Source organism: Pseudopodoces humilis, chromosome 7 (genome assembly GCF_049639895.1).
Source record: "Pseudopodoces humilis isolate 2021_Gansu_Grassland_sample_001 chromosome 7, ASM4963989v1, whole genome shotgun sequence".
Taxonomy (NCBI): Eukaryota; Metazoa; Chordata; class Aves; order Passeriformes; family Paridae; genus Pseudopodoces; species Pseudopodoces humilis.
This window is the reverse complement of record NC_142206.1, coordinates 56,351,119-56,368,439: the sequence shown is the minus strand read 5'-3', so window position 1 is coordinate 56,368,439 and position 17,321 is coordinate 56,351,119. Positions and strand designations below refer to the sequence as shown.

Here is a 17,321-nt window from a genome sequence, read left to right as displayed (position 1 = left end):
TGCAAAGCCGTTACTGATTTTTAATGTAGTGATACATTGCAGAATGGTGATTCACTTTTGGGCAAACCAAAATTGTTGCCCATAGCCTTATCTGAGTTTTAACTGCACAATTAGTCAGTTTGTCTGCAAACACCATGCCTTGATGCATATCCAAGTAAATCCCATAGTTTGTACTGCTCTTCCAGAGGGCAGGGATAGATACACCTAAGATTGCTTCCATGATGTGCTCCTTTGCTTTTGTGGATGAGCAGGAATATGTTTGTAGGTGAATCAGCATTTAGCCGTATTTCATGGTGAAAGCTGAGAGTCTTTAAGGTCATCCTTTAATCCCCTCTCTCTCTGTGGTGGGCTTGATTGTAGAATTTAAAAACTGAGCTGGAAACGTGGAAAGCAAAGTCTCTGTGCCATAGTGAAGAACCAATTCCCAGTGGAACAGGATCAAACGGAGCAGAGCTGCAAACCACGGAGCCTGTGGTGCCCTGCTGGGACAGGCTGCTCCAGGAACTGGAAGCTGTTAAAGCAGTGAAGCAGCAACAGTGCTGTTTAATTAATGAATACCAGAAAAATCTTGCTGCTGCACAGTCCTCCATGAAAAATTTGTCAACAGAAAAAGATAACATAAAAATGTAAGTATCGTGGAGGGGTTTGGTTAAGAGGTTGCAGAACAAATATGGTTTTACACTGAATTTCGTGACATGCTTCAGTAAAGCTCAGTCAAGAATATGGAGTTATATACACTTCAAGAGAAGTCTTAGAACTTTGTACGTTTGTGAACAGAGTTAAGCAGAAGAATTTCTGGTGGCTCTCTGCTATCCTTAAACAACATCTACTCTCTTTATTCCTTAGGCAAAACAAAGAAGTAGTTGCTGGGCAAAAACCTATAAAAAATCCATCTTAAAATATTTCTTTTAAAATGTGGCAGATAAGAAATAGTCATTTTTCTTTAATGCCTCATTAATTCCAGGGTTTTTTCTGAATGAAATATCTTTATTCTGAAAACTAAACTTACTTGATAGGAAAAATTTCATGGCAATAAGGAAGTCTACGTTACCAAATCAGAGGTAACCAATGCACAAAAAAAAATTACTGTGTTTTGTGAATTAGACTTCAAAACACAAAACTAGTTTTGTCATGGTAATGTACCAGTATCATTTGAAAACATTTAAAATTTATGAAGTTGTTAATTTACAGCAAAGAAATTTACAAAGTGTAATAAAAATCTGTCTGCTAAATGCATTTTAGATGGGCATTTAAAAATATTCCTGGAAATAAAAGATGAGTAGATTCATTTGGAAGTGTTTACCTTGTGTGAATGGAAATGTCTCAATTTTTTTATAACCAAGTTTTATCTTCACTGTCAACCAGAAATTACTATAAAATGTTGTTAATTCACTTGGAGCTGACATAACACTGCTGCTGATTTTTAAAGCGAGGGCTACATTCTATGTTAGTAGACACTGCAATTTTAGAGAATATACAGTAGAATGTATCATTTTTGCACAGATATCAATGAATAATGAGTGCTTTACAGATAAGCAAGAAATGATTCTGTAAGGGTGGTTAGGGAATTCCCAAAAGAACACTGAGAGATACGTATGGTTAAGTGAATAAAGTTAGTGAATTGTGCTCTAAACAGTGAAATTTGTTTTTAAAAATCTGGGTATAAGGAGAATTCATTATTTTTAAACACTATGCATGTTTTTGGCAGGGGGCCTATGAACAACACAGTTCTGTTGGAGAAAATTAAGGCATGCACAGAGTCCTTACGAAAAGAAAGAGACGTCTTAAACCAGTTGCAAAGTCAGCAAGAAGTTTTATCTCAGCATTTGACATGCATGGATAAAGTGTTGACAGAGAGCCAAATGAGGCAGCTGGAGCACTGGTGGCAGCACATGGAACAAGCAGTGCAAAAGAAACATGATCAGGTTGTGGCAGAAATCGATGAATTTAACCTGCTTATGAATAAAGCACGGGATATTCAGAGGCTGATACAAGAACAATATTTACAAGCAGAGTTACATTCCTCAGCTGCAGGAAAAGCCAAAGACCCTCTAATTTGGACCACAGAGCTACAGGACATTAAACATGGTCTTTCTCTATTAAAAAGAAGGATTGAGCTGCAGATGAAAAGAATTTGGAGTGATCAAGAGAAGGTCGCTTTGGAGAACTCCATACATGATTTGCAGAGCAAACTGGAAGCATTATCAGCACAACAAACTCCTCAAGAGGATACTCAGACCACTGGTCCTGCTCTCATGAAACATGAAATGATGAAGAGGCTGAAAGAAAATATTTCCTGGGTCAAAGATTCACTGTCTCACCTTGATCAGAAAGCAGCACTTTTCCCCAGTGATGTCAAATCACAGATCAGAAATTGTCAGCTTATGAACACAGATATCCTAAACAGAGAACCTGTGATTGTATCCCTGGATTATGGGCTCCAGCACGTCCTTCCCAGCCTGGAGCCAGAGGAGGTCTCTGATATGACCTTCCTTTTACAAACACTGAAGAATTCATACAAGGCTCTTGTTTTAAAATCTGCTCAAAGATTGCAGCACTTGGAGCTCCAGCTGGAGGAGAGGCAAAGACTCACTGCAGAAATAGACAAAGTTCACTCTCAGCTTCGCAAAGCCGAGCTGATGGCCAGGCCTGACCCACAGCAAACCAGCACATGCTCAGAGCTGGAAGGCCAACAAGCCATTCTAAAGGAGATGCTGAAGGACATACAGGAAATAGAGGGGCTTATCTCATCCCACTGTAAAGAGAGTCAGGTCACAGCTGGGCAGCTGAGCCTGTCTGAACAACTGTTCCTGATTGATCAGTTAAGAAGTCTGAAGAATAGGGCAAGGAAGACACAAAGGCAAATTCAAAGTAAACTTCATGAAGTAGAACAAAAGGCAGCTATCTCCAGAGAGTTTGCTGAAGGAATAGCTTCATTGCAGCAGGATCTTGATGATGTACAGGATGGTGAAATGAACCTGAAAGATGATGAATTAGTAGGTGCCAAGCAGGGACTGAAGGACAAATGCAAAGCACTGAAAGAAAAAGTGTTTGCTTTTCAGTCAAATTTGTCAGAAGTAATGAAGTACAAGGAAATATTTGAGTGTGTAGGTCTGAAATGGGACTCACTGCAGCTGGATGAATTGCAAACTAAATTTTGTAAAATTAAAAATAAAATTAAAGGGAAAATAATACACTTGGAAAATATTGTTAGGGAATGGGATAAGATTCAAGGATTGCTAAATGAAATCCAAACTGTGACATCCAGTGTAAGAAAAGAAGCTAATATCCTAAATGATAGCTCCAGCTCTTCTCCTGCTGAGAATGTCATATCTGCACAGATTCTATTGCAGGCAGTTCAACAAATCTTGTACTTAACCCAGGAGGCAGCAAATCAAATTAACAAAAATGAGATGTTTGATACATCATTCAAAGAATCTAAAAGGAAAGAAATAAAGAGCCTGGAGAAGAATGTTGAGGAATTAAAACGGTTTCTTCAAAACTTGGTCTCTGGGCTACAAAGTGTAAACAATGAAGGTAGCCAAAATGAAGTAGAAAATATATGCCACATCATAAAGCATATTCAATTAGAGCTCCAGCAGCCACTTGTGATAGACCTCAATACGATGCAGAATGAAAAGCTGCGATGGGGAGCAATTCAGAATATGATGGAAGGAAAGTTTTCTGCTCTTAAATGTATCATGGAAAAAGAGAGGGAAAAAGAAGAAGAAAAATCTCCTGCTGCTGCTGCAGAAGTAGAGACACTGCAAGGCCATGAAGCACAACTGAAGGCAGACATTGCTGCCCGTGTTGTAAGTATATTTAATGAAAGTGAAGTATTGACATGTGCCTTTCCCCAACAATAAGATTAGGTGTCTGTGACTGTGGCATTTTTATTTTCATGACTCACATCCACATTTATTCTAACAGCTGATTTGGCCTGTGGTCATCTCTGCATTGGTGGATAGGGTGGGAATCATGACAGAAAAGATACAAAGAAAATTGTGTTAAGTTTGTTTATAATTAATCAGTGGGGATTAGCACAAGAAAAGAATGGTAAAGAGGAGGAAGGAAAATGCTCTGTTGAAATATTCAGCTGAAGAGAGACTGGGTGCAGTCATTTTGTGATTATAGGCAACATTTTCAATAGTGACAATGATGAAAAAATCCAAGCACCTTATTTCTACTGTTATTACCAGCTGGGAATGATGAGGAGGATTAAAGCACAGGTCAAACCAATGTTACCGGGAATGGTGAACATAAGGGCAATATGAGGGCAATAAATACATGGGTTACAGCACTGCTCTGTGACTACATAAGCACCAAATGTGTTTGCCAAATGTCTTCCCACATCTTCTCTGGCCAGTTCTGGGAGCATTGGTCTCAAAGACAGCCAAGTGTGAAATTCTAAGGCCATGTGGTGATGCAGAGGAGCACAGCAGCCTTATTTTATTGCTCCTTTCTCTTTTTAATGCTTTCAGAATGCCCTGGAGGAGGCATGTAGGGCTGGAGAGCTCTATACCAAGGCCCTTCAGAGGGCTGCCACGTTGCTCGAGGACTGTGAAGCTCCAGCCCAGGCTGCAGCAGAGCTCTGTAGCTTGGTGGAGATCTGTCAGACTCCACACTGGAAAGAGGAAGAGTTCAACTCTGCAAAGGCTGACCTAGAAAACCTGCACTCCAAGCTGAAAAACCTAGTGAAGCCAGAAGACAAAGTATGTCTGGAAAATGCTTTAAGAGATCTGGTAGAGAAGAGTTTGGCATTAAGGAAGAAGGCTCAAAGAAAGGAAGCTGATGAACAGAGGTGGGTTTAAGAGATCTTCATAGATCTTGTTCCTTATTGTGAGAAGCTTGACCAAAAATAAATCCAGTGCTGTTTCTGCTCTGATAGAAATCCAGGTATTCAGAAATTCCAGCAGAAAGAAGGATAAGCATTCCTTTTGTCCTCAGGTGTGATTGTTAAGGAAGGAAAATTGCCAGACAATAACCATATTGCTTCTGATTTACAGTGCAGTAATTTCTTGTATATTCCCAGATGTGGGGCTTGAGTGAGGGTCGTAGGGTGCCAGAACCAGAAGAAAGCACATTTCTAGTCTGCAGTTCAGTGCTGGTGGAGGCTAGAATAGTTTTCAGAGGGTCCCTAATTCATGTCTTCCATAGGCTGTTCCAATGGCTTGGGAAAGTGAAGCCCAAATAAGGCACAGGATGTAGTTTCCTTCCTTCAGGTACAGAAGAAATCTGGAGGGCCTTCAGATGTAGGTATAGAAAAGGTTTGGGAGAGAGAGTGTAGGATTTTTAAACTGCTTGATTATGATCCACTGATCAGTATCTCAGGTATCAAACTTTAAGTGTTTAACAAATGTTAATTGACAATAACTTGCAGAACAGTCAGGAGTAGAAGTTCATAAGGTTTTTTTAGCATCTTTATTCTGTTGGGCATTATGGTTGGAGAGAGCAGCAACAACAACAAATTTTAATTGATCCATTCATTGTTTCATGCAGATGTTTTGAAAAAAACAAAAGCTACACAGAAACCAAAGATAAAGTGTGTGATAATCTTAAGAAACTAGAAAAGATGCTTAGACAGTCTCTGTCTAAGATTCCATTGTCTTATAAGGAAGCTTTGGAGCATTTGGAAGAAAGCAAGGTAAGAAAGACTCTGAAGAACTTGAAAAGCTCATGCAAAACTAATTCAGCTATGAATACCATGTAATAACATAGTAGAAAGAAATGGAATTCTTTATCCTATATTTATGTATATATAAAACCACAGAATATATTAATATATTTATATACTTGTTAAAAGACCAGGTATAATAGACCATGTGAAATGAGTATATCTTACTGCTTATTTTATTTACTCCATCTTTCTCCACAGTCTTAGCCAACAGAACTCCCTCATTATGAGGGTAAAAGCATATTTTACCAGCTCAGTGGAGTGATTGCCATTTTCATAGAGGATCCTAATCATGTTACTGAATACTTCATTAATACTCCTGACTGTAGCATTTTATTGATTGATGTGTTTGTTTTTCCTGTAAGGTTTTAGTCTCCAGCATTGACTCTGCTGAAGAGGATCTCATGAAGCTGAGGCAGATCTCTGGAGAGATGCTGAGGTTATGCAGAGGAAGTGACAGGGCTCTGGGCAGGATTGTAAAAGTGCTGTGGGAAAACTGGCTGGGTTTGCTTGAGGCAGCCAAAGGGCTGGAAATTACCTGTGAAGAGCTAAAGCAGGAATGGAAATTCATCAATGAAGAGGTGAGTTGCTCAACATCTGCAAGTTTAGGGGGTGGAGATGGGGCTGTGAGTAAAATGTCCTGTGAAGGGCTGACATCAGGGCAGAACATTATTTCCCACCTGCTGCTCAGTTACCCTCACCCTTTCTTCAACCCAGAGGCAGAAATGGTGGGGATATTTACTCAGTCCTCTGAACCAAGGGCAGCTCTGCACAGGGTTTTATGTGCTTTGTTAAAGCAAGCTCAGAAGTTCTGTCACACTACAAAGGTTCAAGTTCTGACTGTGTAATTCCCAGTACTTAGTCACCCGTGTGAGTAAATGAATAATGTAACTTCAGATGGTGGAATAAAAGAGCACTTTATCTCATGATTTGCCATGTTGTTTATTTAGCTGGAACGAGAAGCAATAATTCTTGATAAGCTCCAGGAAGAACAGCCAGAAAGCCTTAAAGAGAAGGAAAAGGCCACCAGAGAGGAGCTAGTGGAGTTACTTGATTTTGTGAACTCATTTGAAGAAAACATCAACCAGCAGCAGCTCCTCTTACTCTTGCTTCTTCACCGGATAAGAAACATCCTGAATACACCTGAAAATGCTGAGGGAGAAGCTGCCTTTCCTGCCTTGTGTGAGATAAAGGCAATGCAAGAGCGCTGTAAAAAGTAAGTGGTGTGAAATTGCTGTTGAAGATACGAGACAGGACTAGTCACAAGCACAGGATTTTACTGGAGATCGAAGAATATATAAAAGCTGTAATGCAGTTAAAAAGACAATAAATGCTCTCCTGGGTCAGACTAACGCTCTGTCTCACCCATCTGCTGTCTCCAGTACGGGCATTGGGGAATATTATTTAGAGAGAAGACCTGAGCATGGCCATATCATTTGTGGGCTGCAATTTGTGTTCAAATGCAGTAGGAATCAAGGAACAATAGTCAGCTTTAGAGGTTCCAAGTGCTTGTGAATTTTAAGATTTTCCATTTTTAGGAAAATCAGACCTCATGCTTTTTGCAACAGTGCAACTTCCATCTTACTCAGTGAGTGCCACTGTCTATATTCTCCCTAAATATTTTTTACAAATCTGATGATTGTATTCACCCTTTTCTGGGTTTGCTTCAGGACATGGTAATCTTTGTGAACATCTGCTCTGCCAGTGTCTTCAGACTGAGAATCTGACCTCTGCTGATTAAATATGCCTGCACTCTGGTTTGGTCTACCAAATAGCATTATCTGAGGACTTAGTTTAAAGAAACTGAGATAACAAGTGATAAAAAAACTAATAGATTTAATAACAGAAAAAAACTCTAAATTACAGACAAATGTGATTCTGGATATACACCTACATGATATCTGTATTAGGCATGCTCTTTGCCCTTAGTGTTGAGTCTAAAACAATGTATTCTTTTGCATAGGTTGTACAAAAAAGCTCAAGACCATAAAGATTCTGTGAAAGCTGAGATTCAAGAGAGGAACAAGGTCACTGAAGAAATAAGTGCTGTGACAAATGCATTACAGAATGCTGCATCTGTGTTATTGCAGGATGCTGATGGGAAGGCAGAACAGCTGGAGGTTGGTAACAGCTCTGTTATTGTGATATTCAGAATATCTTCTGGCTTATGCTGGTGCTTGAACTTGCTCCAGATAAAATTAATGGTGAGGTCTATGTATGTTGACTTAAAGACAATGAATCTGGCTCAGCAGAACACAACTGGCCCTGCCATGGCCTTGGTTTGTGTTTCTTTCCCTCTGTGGGGATCTGCAAGCAGGCACAGAAGCATTTCCAGATTGCAGAGAAATTCACATCCAGCTGCATTCCTTTTAGGAAGGGCTGGTTAGTGTACACCCTGCATGCTTTCCCCTCTGCATACCTACCCAGGGAAGCTTCAGATACGGTGGATTTGATGTCCCAAATTGGGGGTTAACCCAGTAAATGATTTTTAAAACTCAAATTCTGATCAAGACCACAGTGCCCAGCAGCAGCCACCGGCAGTCTGTACATTTCTGCATTTTTTGACTTTATGAAATACTAATATTCCTAATACTTCCTGATTCTGTTCATTTATTATTTGAATTATATTTGTTTCAAATTATTCTTATTGTGTTTATATTGCTTTAATATTTTTTAAATCCTGAACAAAAAGTGGTTCTTAATTATATTTAATCCAATTATTATAGAATTTATAATTTATTTATTTTAGGCTGCTAAAGTGTAGTACAAATTTGGGCTGTCTTTGCTGAGTCTTGTATAAAAACTGGTTTGGTGTCCTAGCAAAGGGCTAGGAAAAATGCAGAAGCCAAAGACTATGGTGGTAGATGGGGGATTAGCATGAGAGAGAAATGTTTATTACATGTTTAAGAATTTCTGAAAACCCATGAGCCAGCATTGCTGTGGTGAGACCTTGGATTTGTCTAAAAGGGCTGGTTTTCTATTTAAAATTATTTAGAATTATAATTTAGAGTTTAATAATAGAATTATAATTTAGAATTATAACTTAGAGTGTCTGCTTTTTTACTGAGTTCTTTGTATCCAGAAGGAAATTCTACTACTGCAGGTGCTTTAAACCTGATCTTTTCCCTCAGATATAAACTTTGCTAGTCTGAGCACCTAAAACTCACCCAAAAGTGAGTTTAGACCTTGTTCCTGTTCCTGGCAGCAATGGCACAAGCAAATGCTAGCAGCAACCCCATCAAATTATGTCTTTTTAGCATTATATTCACAGCAGGCCTGTTCCTTTTGAGAAGATTGAGCTGAAAGGATTGAAGAATTCATTAATTTTACATAGTCCAAACACCAGTAAGCCAAAATTTGCAGGGCAATTTCATCTCCTACTTCCAAAGAAAATCTAGTTCCTATGAAATCTATAGCATTAGTCAGGACTCCACTGCACCTATTGAGTGGAAATATCTATTTCATTTTGAGATGACAAACCTGATTTAGCTGTGTGGCAAAAGTTTTAAATTCACCCACACAGATGAAGAGGGGAAGTGTTATTATCTTATCCCTTAGGAAAAAAAATGGGACAGCTTTGATAGGTACCTGCTTTCCAGCTAAATTATGTGTGAAATGTGAACATGCAGTAATACACAGAAACCAGTTTGCAGAGACCTGCTTTGTTTTGGAGACAGGAGTTGTAACTGATTATTTCTGGGTTAGGTCAGGGAATCTGTGAATTCCCATAAATATTGGCACAATCTTAATTGGGCCGTTTGAGAACAGCATCCTTCTCCCTGAGAGAATGAGGCACACAGCTGTTTCATGGGTTTGAGGGTTTGGGTTTTTTTAATATCAACAATCCCAGTTGCTGTGGGATGACAGGAAATAAATCAGCCTCAGTGTCTTACATATTTCTTCTGTGTGTTGCATTTGTGTGAAGGAAGAGAGTCCCAAGTGTAGCCTATGAATTAGTGGATTACCATTACTCCTGATTGAAAAAGCAAAGGCAGTTAATTTTAGTGTCTTTCATTGCCTGGTAGGAGGTCTGGATAATTTTTCCCCATAACCTGAGTTAACATTTGAGTTTCTCAAACAGCTGAGCACTTGGGAAAGGAACCATAAAGCCAGCAAACAGAACCTTCCAACTTGAAACTCTAGAAAACCTTCCAAACAAATGAATTTCTTCATTCTTTCTGCAGGAGGACTTAGCTCAGATTTTAATTCTAGGCCACAGGCTGTAAACAGTTGTTCAAGTTTCTTTTATCTCATAAAACCTACATTCTTTGTGCAGAACTGGAAACTACTGTTTTGAGAGGAGCCTGCTGTGCTGCTCTGCGTAATTGCCTGAAAGCAGACACTTCAGCCTGAAACCTGTTGCTTTTTGTGGCCTTTGTGTTGTTTATAATAATGAAGGGATGGACGTTGGCTATTAAACATCTTTCAAAGGGAAAAATGCACTTTTGGCAGAAGGGAGAGTGCAAAGGTTAACATTTAATCATAGGGGCTCTTCAGATGGTCCCTTTGCTGTGGCTGTCAATGAGCATCAGTGCGTCACTTCCCCGACACGGAGCAGTATCAGGTTTAATTAATTCTTACAGATTGAAGAGCATCATTTGATTAAATGAGTCAGTATTGCTTAGAGTTTATCTGCTTGCAGAGGTAATCAAATCAGATTTGATATCCCAAAGCCAATTTTTCCAAACCATAATCACGGTAGGAAATATAAAACACGTTACGTGTGTGTGTATATACACATATATATGTACATATGCACACATGCACTCAATAAAAACTGGGTAAAACTGATGAAGTTATGCTTAATTTTGTAGGAGCTTCAGAGTGTGATTGGTAGAGAGAGCCAAGCTCTGGAGGATATCATGGAGAAACTTCGGATCAAGTATTCTGAAATGTACACAATAGTCCCTGCAGAGATCGAAACACAGCTGGAGGACTGCAAGAAACTACTGCAAGACCTAGAAGAGAAGGTAATTGTTGATGTGGTTTTCATATTTATCTATTTGCAATTTATAAATCATTCCTCATGCCTAGGTCTCTTTTTTGAATCATCTTATGGTAAGCAATGTGAATATAACATTTTTAGTTTTTATTAAAAATGGATGTGGCAGAATCTTGAGCATTAATTTTTAATATGATATGGATGCTGTCTTCTGTCCAGTCTGATCCTTAAATTGGGAGCTAGTAGTCAAAGTTGATTGCAAAGTTTGTATAGCTTAAATGAGAAAGTATTTTCAGAACTAGGTTAAAAAAAGGGCTTTGAAATAGGATTTTTTTAAAATGTAACTTGCACATGTGGTAGGGTATCAGGACATGTTTTTTTTTTACCACCCCTGAGAATATGGTTGCCTTCCTTTAAAATCAGGGAATTTAAATAATTGAATCCCATTGCATAGTTTTTTTGCAATATATTCTATCTATTCAGCAGTTAGCTGAAAGCAAAATTAAGGGAAAACAGAGTAATACGCCCAGTTTGGGGTCACATTTTTAGCCTGATGCAATTATTGTTGTTACTTACTCATTTGTGTTATTTTAAAAATGAAAAAAGAACCCCTTTCAGTTCTCATATTTCAGAACTAATGATGTTCAGTGCTAATTTTTAAGGTTAAATCTCAATTCATTTGATAAAATTTGAAAGTGTAATAAAACAGTTTTGAAATCCAGTTACCTTTTCGTGTCTATCAAGTGACTCATTTTATCTTACATAAAATATTTAGCAGCATATTAACTAAAGTTTATGAATTTTAATTTGGTTAACTTTATAGTTTGTTTCAAAATGGGACTAGTCTTTTCAGAACCAACAACTGGGAGGAGAGAAGGAAAACAAAAGAGTATTTATGCTTTGGGGTTCTTTTTTTGTTTGCTGATTGATTTACCAAGATATAAAAGATTATCCCAAAGCACACATTACCTGTTGGAGTGAAAAAACTGGTCCTGGAATGTAGATAACATTTGCTTTTCACATTTAAAACAATAAAAACTACCTTGGAATTTTTCAAAATGTGTTTAAGAATCAAAAAAATCATGGTGGAACTGGAGGTCAGTTCAGTTACATATTAGGTGATACCAGCATGTGTTAAATTGAGTTGTCATATTCTAAAGTCACTCTGCTTTCTTCTAAATCTGCAAACCAAAAAATAAAAAATAAATTGTACATTTGGTGCCATAAATAATAAACTTTATCCCAGTAAGAAATACTGAAATTAAAATCCTGCTTCGCTGATGATCAGAGCGTTGACAGATGGAGTGTTTTTATCCTGAAGAAACAGGGGAAGTCAGAGCTTGATCTGTTTACTCATTTCCAGCTGTGTCACATCGCTCTTACGTGATTGTCTTTTATTTTGGAAGCTGGCATGACCATTTTTCATCTTTGGTATATTCCAGGATAGTAATGGTCAAGTGTTCAGTGATTACAGCCTTGAATTCCTTTTTCCAATAAGTCTTAGGCACTAAGTACAGACTGACTTCACAGGTTTTGTGGTGTAAGTAGAAGTATTTCAGAGGAGCCCTCTAGTTCTTTCTATAGATATTTTATTTATATTTATAGATATAAAATGAAATTTTATCAATACAACATTGTACTATGGGTACTTTTTAGAGAGGTTGTGTTGGAATCTAGAAATTATGTTAATAAAGTTAAGAAATGAGTAGATAATTTGTTAACTAAAAATGGTCTTAATTCCTCATCCCACAACAAGGATAAAGTATTTCAGTACTGGGAGCTTCAAACTGAAATAACAAATTAAAAATATTTGGCATCAAGGCAGCATGAAACTGTCCAGTGTGCATTCTCCCCCCTAAATCCTAGGGTTGCTGCACACAAAAAATTTACCACTATTTTCAGGTGCTTGGCTGACCCTGGCAGCCAGCAGGATTTAGTGAGAAAAGATGTCAATTTTGGGCAAGATCAAGGACTTTTCTCACTCCCTGCACTCTATCCAGTCTGGAGTAACCTGGTAGCTTATGCTGTGTTGCTCAGTCCTGTGCTCAGGCAATTACTCAACTTCAGCTTTGAGAGTTTTTCTCTTTACACAGAAAATCAGGCCTTCCACTGCACCAATTTTTCATTTCTGTGGTGTCCTGCAGAGTGAAATTAAGTTCCTCAGAGCTTTTTGTTTTAGTGATAAATCTCCAAGTTTATATTGAGAAATTTTGTGTGCATTGATGCACTTTGATATTCCCTTATTTGTTACATGGAAGTCCCAGCTGTCCGCTGAGACATAAAGGTGTCATTCTGGGTTTCTTACAGCATAAATCAAAAAATCCACACATAAATCCAAATGTGACCCTTCCCACCATGCAGCCTCTGTTAGAGATGAGAGCAGGGTGAAGCAAAGCACCCAGGGAGCTGCAGTGCCTCAGTGCTTCTTTCCCCAGGGGTTGATTTTCCTCAGCCAGGCATTTTTTAATGAGAACAAATTAGTGAACAACATGTAGATGTTGAACCTGCTCACGTTAATGCTTTGTCCTGCAAATCTAGCTCAATTCCAGTGTTTTTAACTGACTTGTCAAGAGAAACAGAAAGAATTGGAATATTTTTGGTAAAATGGTGCACAGAAACAAGCAGATCTTTGTAATCTGCCCGATTGTTTTCTCTTTGCTGTGGCAGGTTAGCTCTGAAATCTTGCAGAACTCTCCTCAGTATGTGCTGAGAAGAAAAGCAGAAACTATTAACAATGGCCTTCAAGCTATTGAAAAGATGTTACAACAGAAGAGTGAAAACATTGGAAAAGCCAAAGAAGTTCAGAAGGTAAACTTGCCAAAAAAATAATCTGCGGGTGTTAAAAGATTTTTGGTTGTTTTTACAGTGCCTGGTTTATAGCATAAAGTGCTCTTCCATTCATTTTATGTCTGTAAAAGGAGAAATACGAGCAAGCATTTAGCTGGTGAATATTTATCAATTCTTTCTCACAGAAAAATCCATGGTTTTTCCAACTGTGAATCACACATGTAGATACAAAGTGTTCTGTTGTCATCATATCAGTTCTGAAACCTTTGCAATTCATGTCCCACATGAAGAACAAATAAGGCTGCTGGTATCTTTGAGCCTGACCTTTTTTTTCATTTCCCTTCTCTCCACATGCAGCAAATTTGGGATATGCTGGACCTTTGGCATTACAAACTCAATGAGCTGGATGCAGAAGTGCAGGATATAGTGGAGCAGAACTCCTGCCAGGCTCAGGAGTTGATGGATATCCTGGTGGCCCCCCTGCAGCAGTACCAGCAGGTCTCACAGCGTGCTGAACGCAGAACTGCCATTCTCAACAAGGTGGGTGCAAATGAATCACTTCTCTAAAAATCCAATCCTATAAAAAAATTCCTATGAAAAAAGGACTGGCTCAAGCCGTGGTTGAGGGGTTTGTGTGGGGAGTTCTTGCCCTGGGTGGGTGTTGAGGTGGTTTTCTCAGACTCTGCTAACAGGCAGTGGCCATTGCTGTATAAATTGCAACAGTGCCCCCATGAAATGTAAACATGCAAGCACCACAGTGACTTTGGTGAGAGGGGATAGCCTGAAATCGTGAAACTGTTTCAGAAAAATGTTTTTTATTTCACCATGCTAATGACCATGGTACAAATGCATCCTGTTTTCTTTTAATCTTGTTCATAGATGCATTTATCTTACACAATGAAGCAACTATCTTGTGGCTTTCTGTAAAATTCTGTCATTTCCTAGGCCACCAACAAGATGGAAGAATATGAGGAGCACTTGAAGAATGTGAAAGATTGGATAGAAAGCACCAACAGTTTGCTAAGAGCTGATGCTCAGCACAACTCTGCAAAAAGCTTACACAAGCATACTGATGAGCTCCAGGTAAGAGTTGATGCAGGTAAATGCTCCTGTTAGCACTTGTTGCTATGTGCAGATGCAGTTTTCCATTCTTAATTGTTACTGACATAAGTAATTTACCATTTTCATTAAATTTTTTAAGTGAAAAGTAGCTATAGTTGACACTCATGAAATACAGTTGTTTTTTGGTGCTGGACATACCTATCTTGTGCAGATGCTGAACTGTTGTAAAACTTCCAGAAATGTGTGATTGTCTTCTGTAACCCTGCTGAGTGGCTATGGTCAGTTTTTACTGCCTGTATATATAGGATTCATTCCATATTGTACATGAGCCAAAAAGGCAAAATGCTATTTTTTTGATGTCTGTGTGTTAGATGGAAACTTTGAAGTGAGTTGTGGTTTGGAAGGCTGTGCTCACTGTTTCTTGAAGGTAATTATGATTGGTAATTTCAAAAATTGAATGTTTGTAATACTATAGGAAAGATTAGGGCCTGTGCCAAAAAAAATATTAGGTAATTTTGTACTTAAAATTCGAGTCTTCTATGCATCCACTCCTTGGCTTAGACGAAGTGAGAAAGTTTGTGTTCTAAATAGACTTCTGTAGTAAGAATTCTTGACGGGAAGTAGGTGATACGTTACAAAAGCATGTAGCCACAGTGGGGAGAATGTGATTTCCAAAAGCCATGAACGTTTTCTGTGGCAAAAGCTTATTGTCAAAAGCATGTAGCCACAATGGGGAGAATGTGATTTCCAAAAGCCATGAACGTTTTCTGTGGCAAAAGCTTATTGTCTCCTGTGTTTGTGAAATGGAATGTTTTGTTTTCCTGGGCTGTGAAACGAGTGGATTTGGAAATGCACTCTGGGCTTGCATTAGGGTGGAAAGGTGCATTCAGTCCTTTCCTTCACACACCACCCAGACAAATTCATCATGTGCATTTCTTGTAGCCCTCACTGTTCTTCATAGCAGTGTTCGCTGCAGTTAATCCAAAAGCTCAACCAGTTCATTGCAGGGGAGGAGATTTCACATCACACACAACTGGCCTGATATTTTTTGGAGCATTTTGTTCCTTTTAAATCCTTACCTTTATAACTATAATGTTCAGCAGAGATGTATAAGCTCCTATTTTGTACTAAGCTCCTATTTTGTCTCCAGATGGCTTTGGAAGACTCAGAGCAAAAGCAAAATCTTCTGCAAGGTATCTTCATGGAGCTGGAGGAGCTGTCACCTGTCTTTGAAACTGACAGTGTAATGCAGCAGCTGAATGAAATGGATGTTCAAGTAGCAACTTTACAGCATGAGATAGCAGAGATCCTTCCACAAATCTTGCATGTGGCTGATGTAAGTCTGGGTGACCCAAAAGCCTTTTATCAGAGCTTCATCATATGTTAGGAAATGCAGATTATATCACCTGCATGGAAAACAGGGTGTTGTGCTGGTTTCTGTAGGTGTGCCAAGTGAGGAAATTGTTTGGAAACAAACCATCAGAAGGCATTTGGTAACTAATTAAGCTGTAAAGTTCAGGATTAGCACAGGATGTAGGAGGAAAGGCTGAGAGCCTGGGTTGGTTCAGCACAGAGAAGCTTGGGGGTGAGAGGTTGATATTGCTGCTGTTTGCTGTTACATGATGGGAGATTACACACAGGATTGGGCCAGGCTCTTCTTGGGGTGTTCAGGAAAAAGATGAGCACTAACAGAACTCAAGTCAAGTAACAAAGGAAATTACATCTACATAGTAGGAAAGATTCACTTTTTTTTTTGCAGTGAAATTGGTCAAACACTAGATCAGGGGTAATAGTCCCACCTCAAGAGATACCCAAATCTCAACAGGATCAGACCCCAAGTGCCCTGGTTTGATGGGTACCAGAGACCTTTCAAAGTCCCTTTCAGCCTAATCTACTGTGACTGTCTCTGTGAGAGTTCACAAACAGCTGTCTGGGGATTCCTTTTCCATCTGACACAAGTGTCTTCCTACTGAAAGCTGCAACAGTGTAATTACAGCACTTTCCTATTCTGATAACTATCCCCCCTGGAAAACTGTCTGGTGATTTATAATGTGAATTTTTAAGGATGTTTCAGTTCTGTATTTAGGGTTTAAAACAGACCAGATGATCTTGAATACTTAATTCCTTTGGAAGTTATGACTAAAAGTAATTTATAATAACTAGCCTTGTGAGCGATAGCACCATTAGTATATCCTGTGTATGCTGCACTCATTTTTCAGTATTTCTTTTTAAATTTAAGTGAAAGACAGAAATGCAAGTTGGCTTTGGTATTTGGGCTATCTACAAATACTCTTTTTGCTCCCAAAATCTAGGAGTTGGATGCCATCGAATCTCACGTGAAAGTGTTTGAGAAGGATGTTGCAGAAATGAAGACAATCCTGTCATCAAAAGATCTGTTAGAATTTTCTCCTAAAGACCAACTTAAACATGGACAGGTCTGTGAAAACTCCTACATAGGCTTTTTTTCCTGATCAATGTAAACCCTGAGGTGAGAGTGTTGAGACACCTTTTCAAGGAGCAGAGTCATGGTTTGAACACAACACATTTGAAATTAAAGCACTGTTGAGAATATGCCCCCAGAGAACTTGAGGGTGTAACTTGAGCACATGTCAGCCATAGCTGCCACTTTTGAGATCTCCATTTTTTGGGAAGTTTATGGCCTGATTTTCAAGAGATACTTGCTGCACACCACTCCATTTGGCACCAAATGGAAGTTAGAAAATTAGGCCTTGTTCTTCCAAAAATGGAGGCAAAATTTAGCAGATGATTCTTTTATTTCACACCATATACATACAGTCAACAGTGTTATCTACCTAAAATACAAAAAGCATGGGTTCAGTTTCAGGTGAGGAATAA

General features: G+C 38.7%; 1 protein-coding gene across 3 annotated transcripts in view; it reads left to right on the top strand.

The window, feature by feature from the left end:
- The window catches only part of SYNE2 (spectrin repeat containing nuclear envelope protein 2), a 174,554-nt gene that overhangs the window by 74,164 nt on the left and 83,069 nt on the right, over nt 1-17,321 (top strand). For all 3 annotated transcript variants that reach the window (XM_088057691.1, XM_088057692.1, XM_014249769.2), the window contains 13 exons: nt 361-626; nt 1,709-3,812; nt 4,482-4,801; nt 5,500-5,644; nt 6,040-6,255; nt 6,625-6,890; nt 7,638-7,794; nt 10,489-10,644; nt 13,284-13,424; nt 13,761-13,943; nt 14,349-14,486; nt 15,616-15,801; nt 16,778-16,900. In XM_088057691.1, coding sequence (XP_087913817.1) covers nt 361-626; nt 1,709-3,812; nt 4,482-4,801; nt 5,500-5,644; nt 6,040-6,255; nt 6,625-6,890; nt 7,638-7,794; nt 10,489-10,644; nt 13,284-13,424; nt 13,761-13,943; nt 14,349-14,486; nt 15,616-15,801; nt 16,778-16,900 — 4,401 coding nt within the window. The remainder of the gene's footprint in view (nt 1-360; nt 627-1,708; nt 3,813-4,481; nt 4,802-5,499; nt 5,645-6,039; nt 6,256-6,624; nt 6,891-7,637; nt 7,795-10,488; nt 10,645-13,283; nt 13,425-13,760; nt 13,944-14,348; nt 14,487-15,615; nt 15,802-16,777; nt 16,901-17,321) is intronic.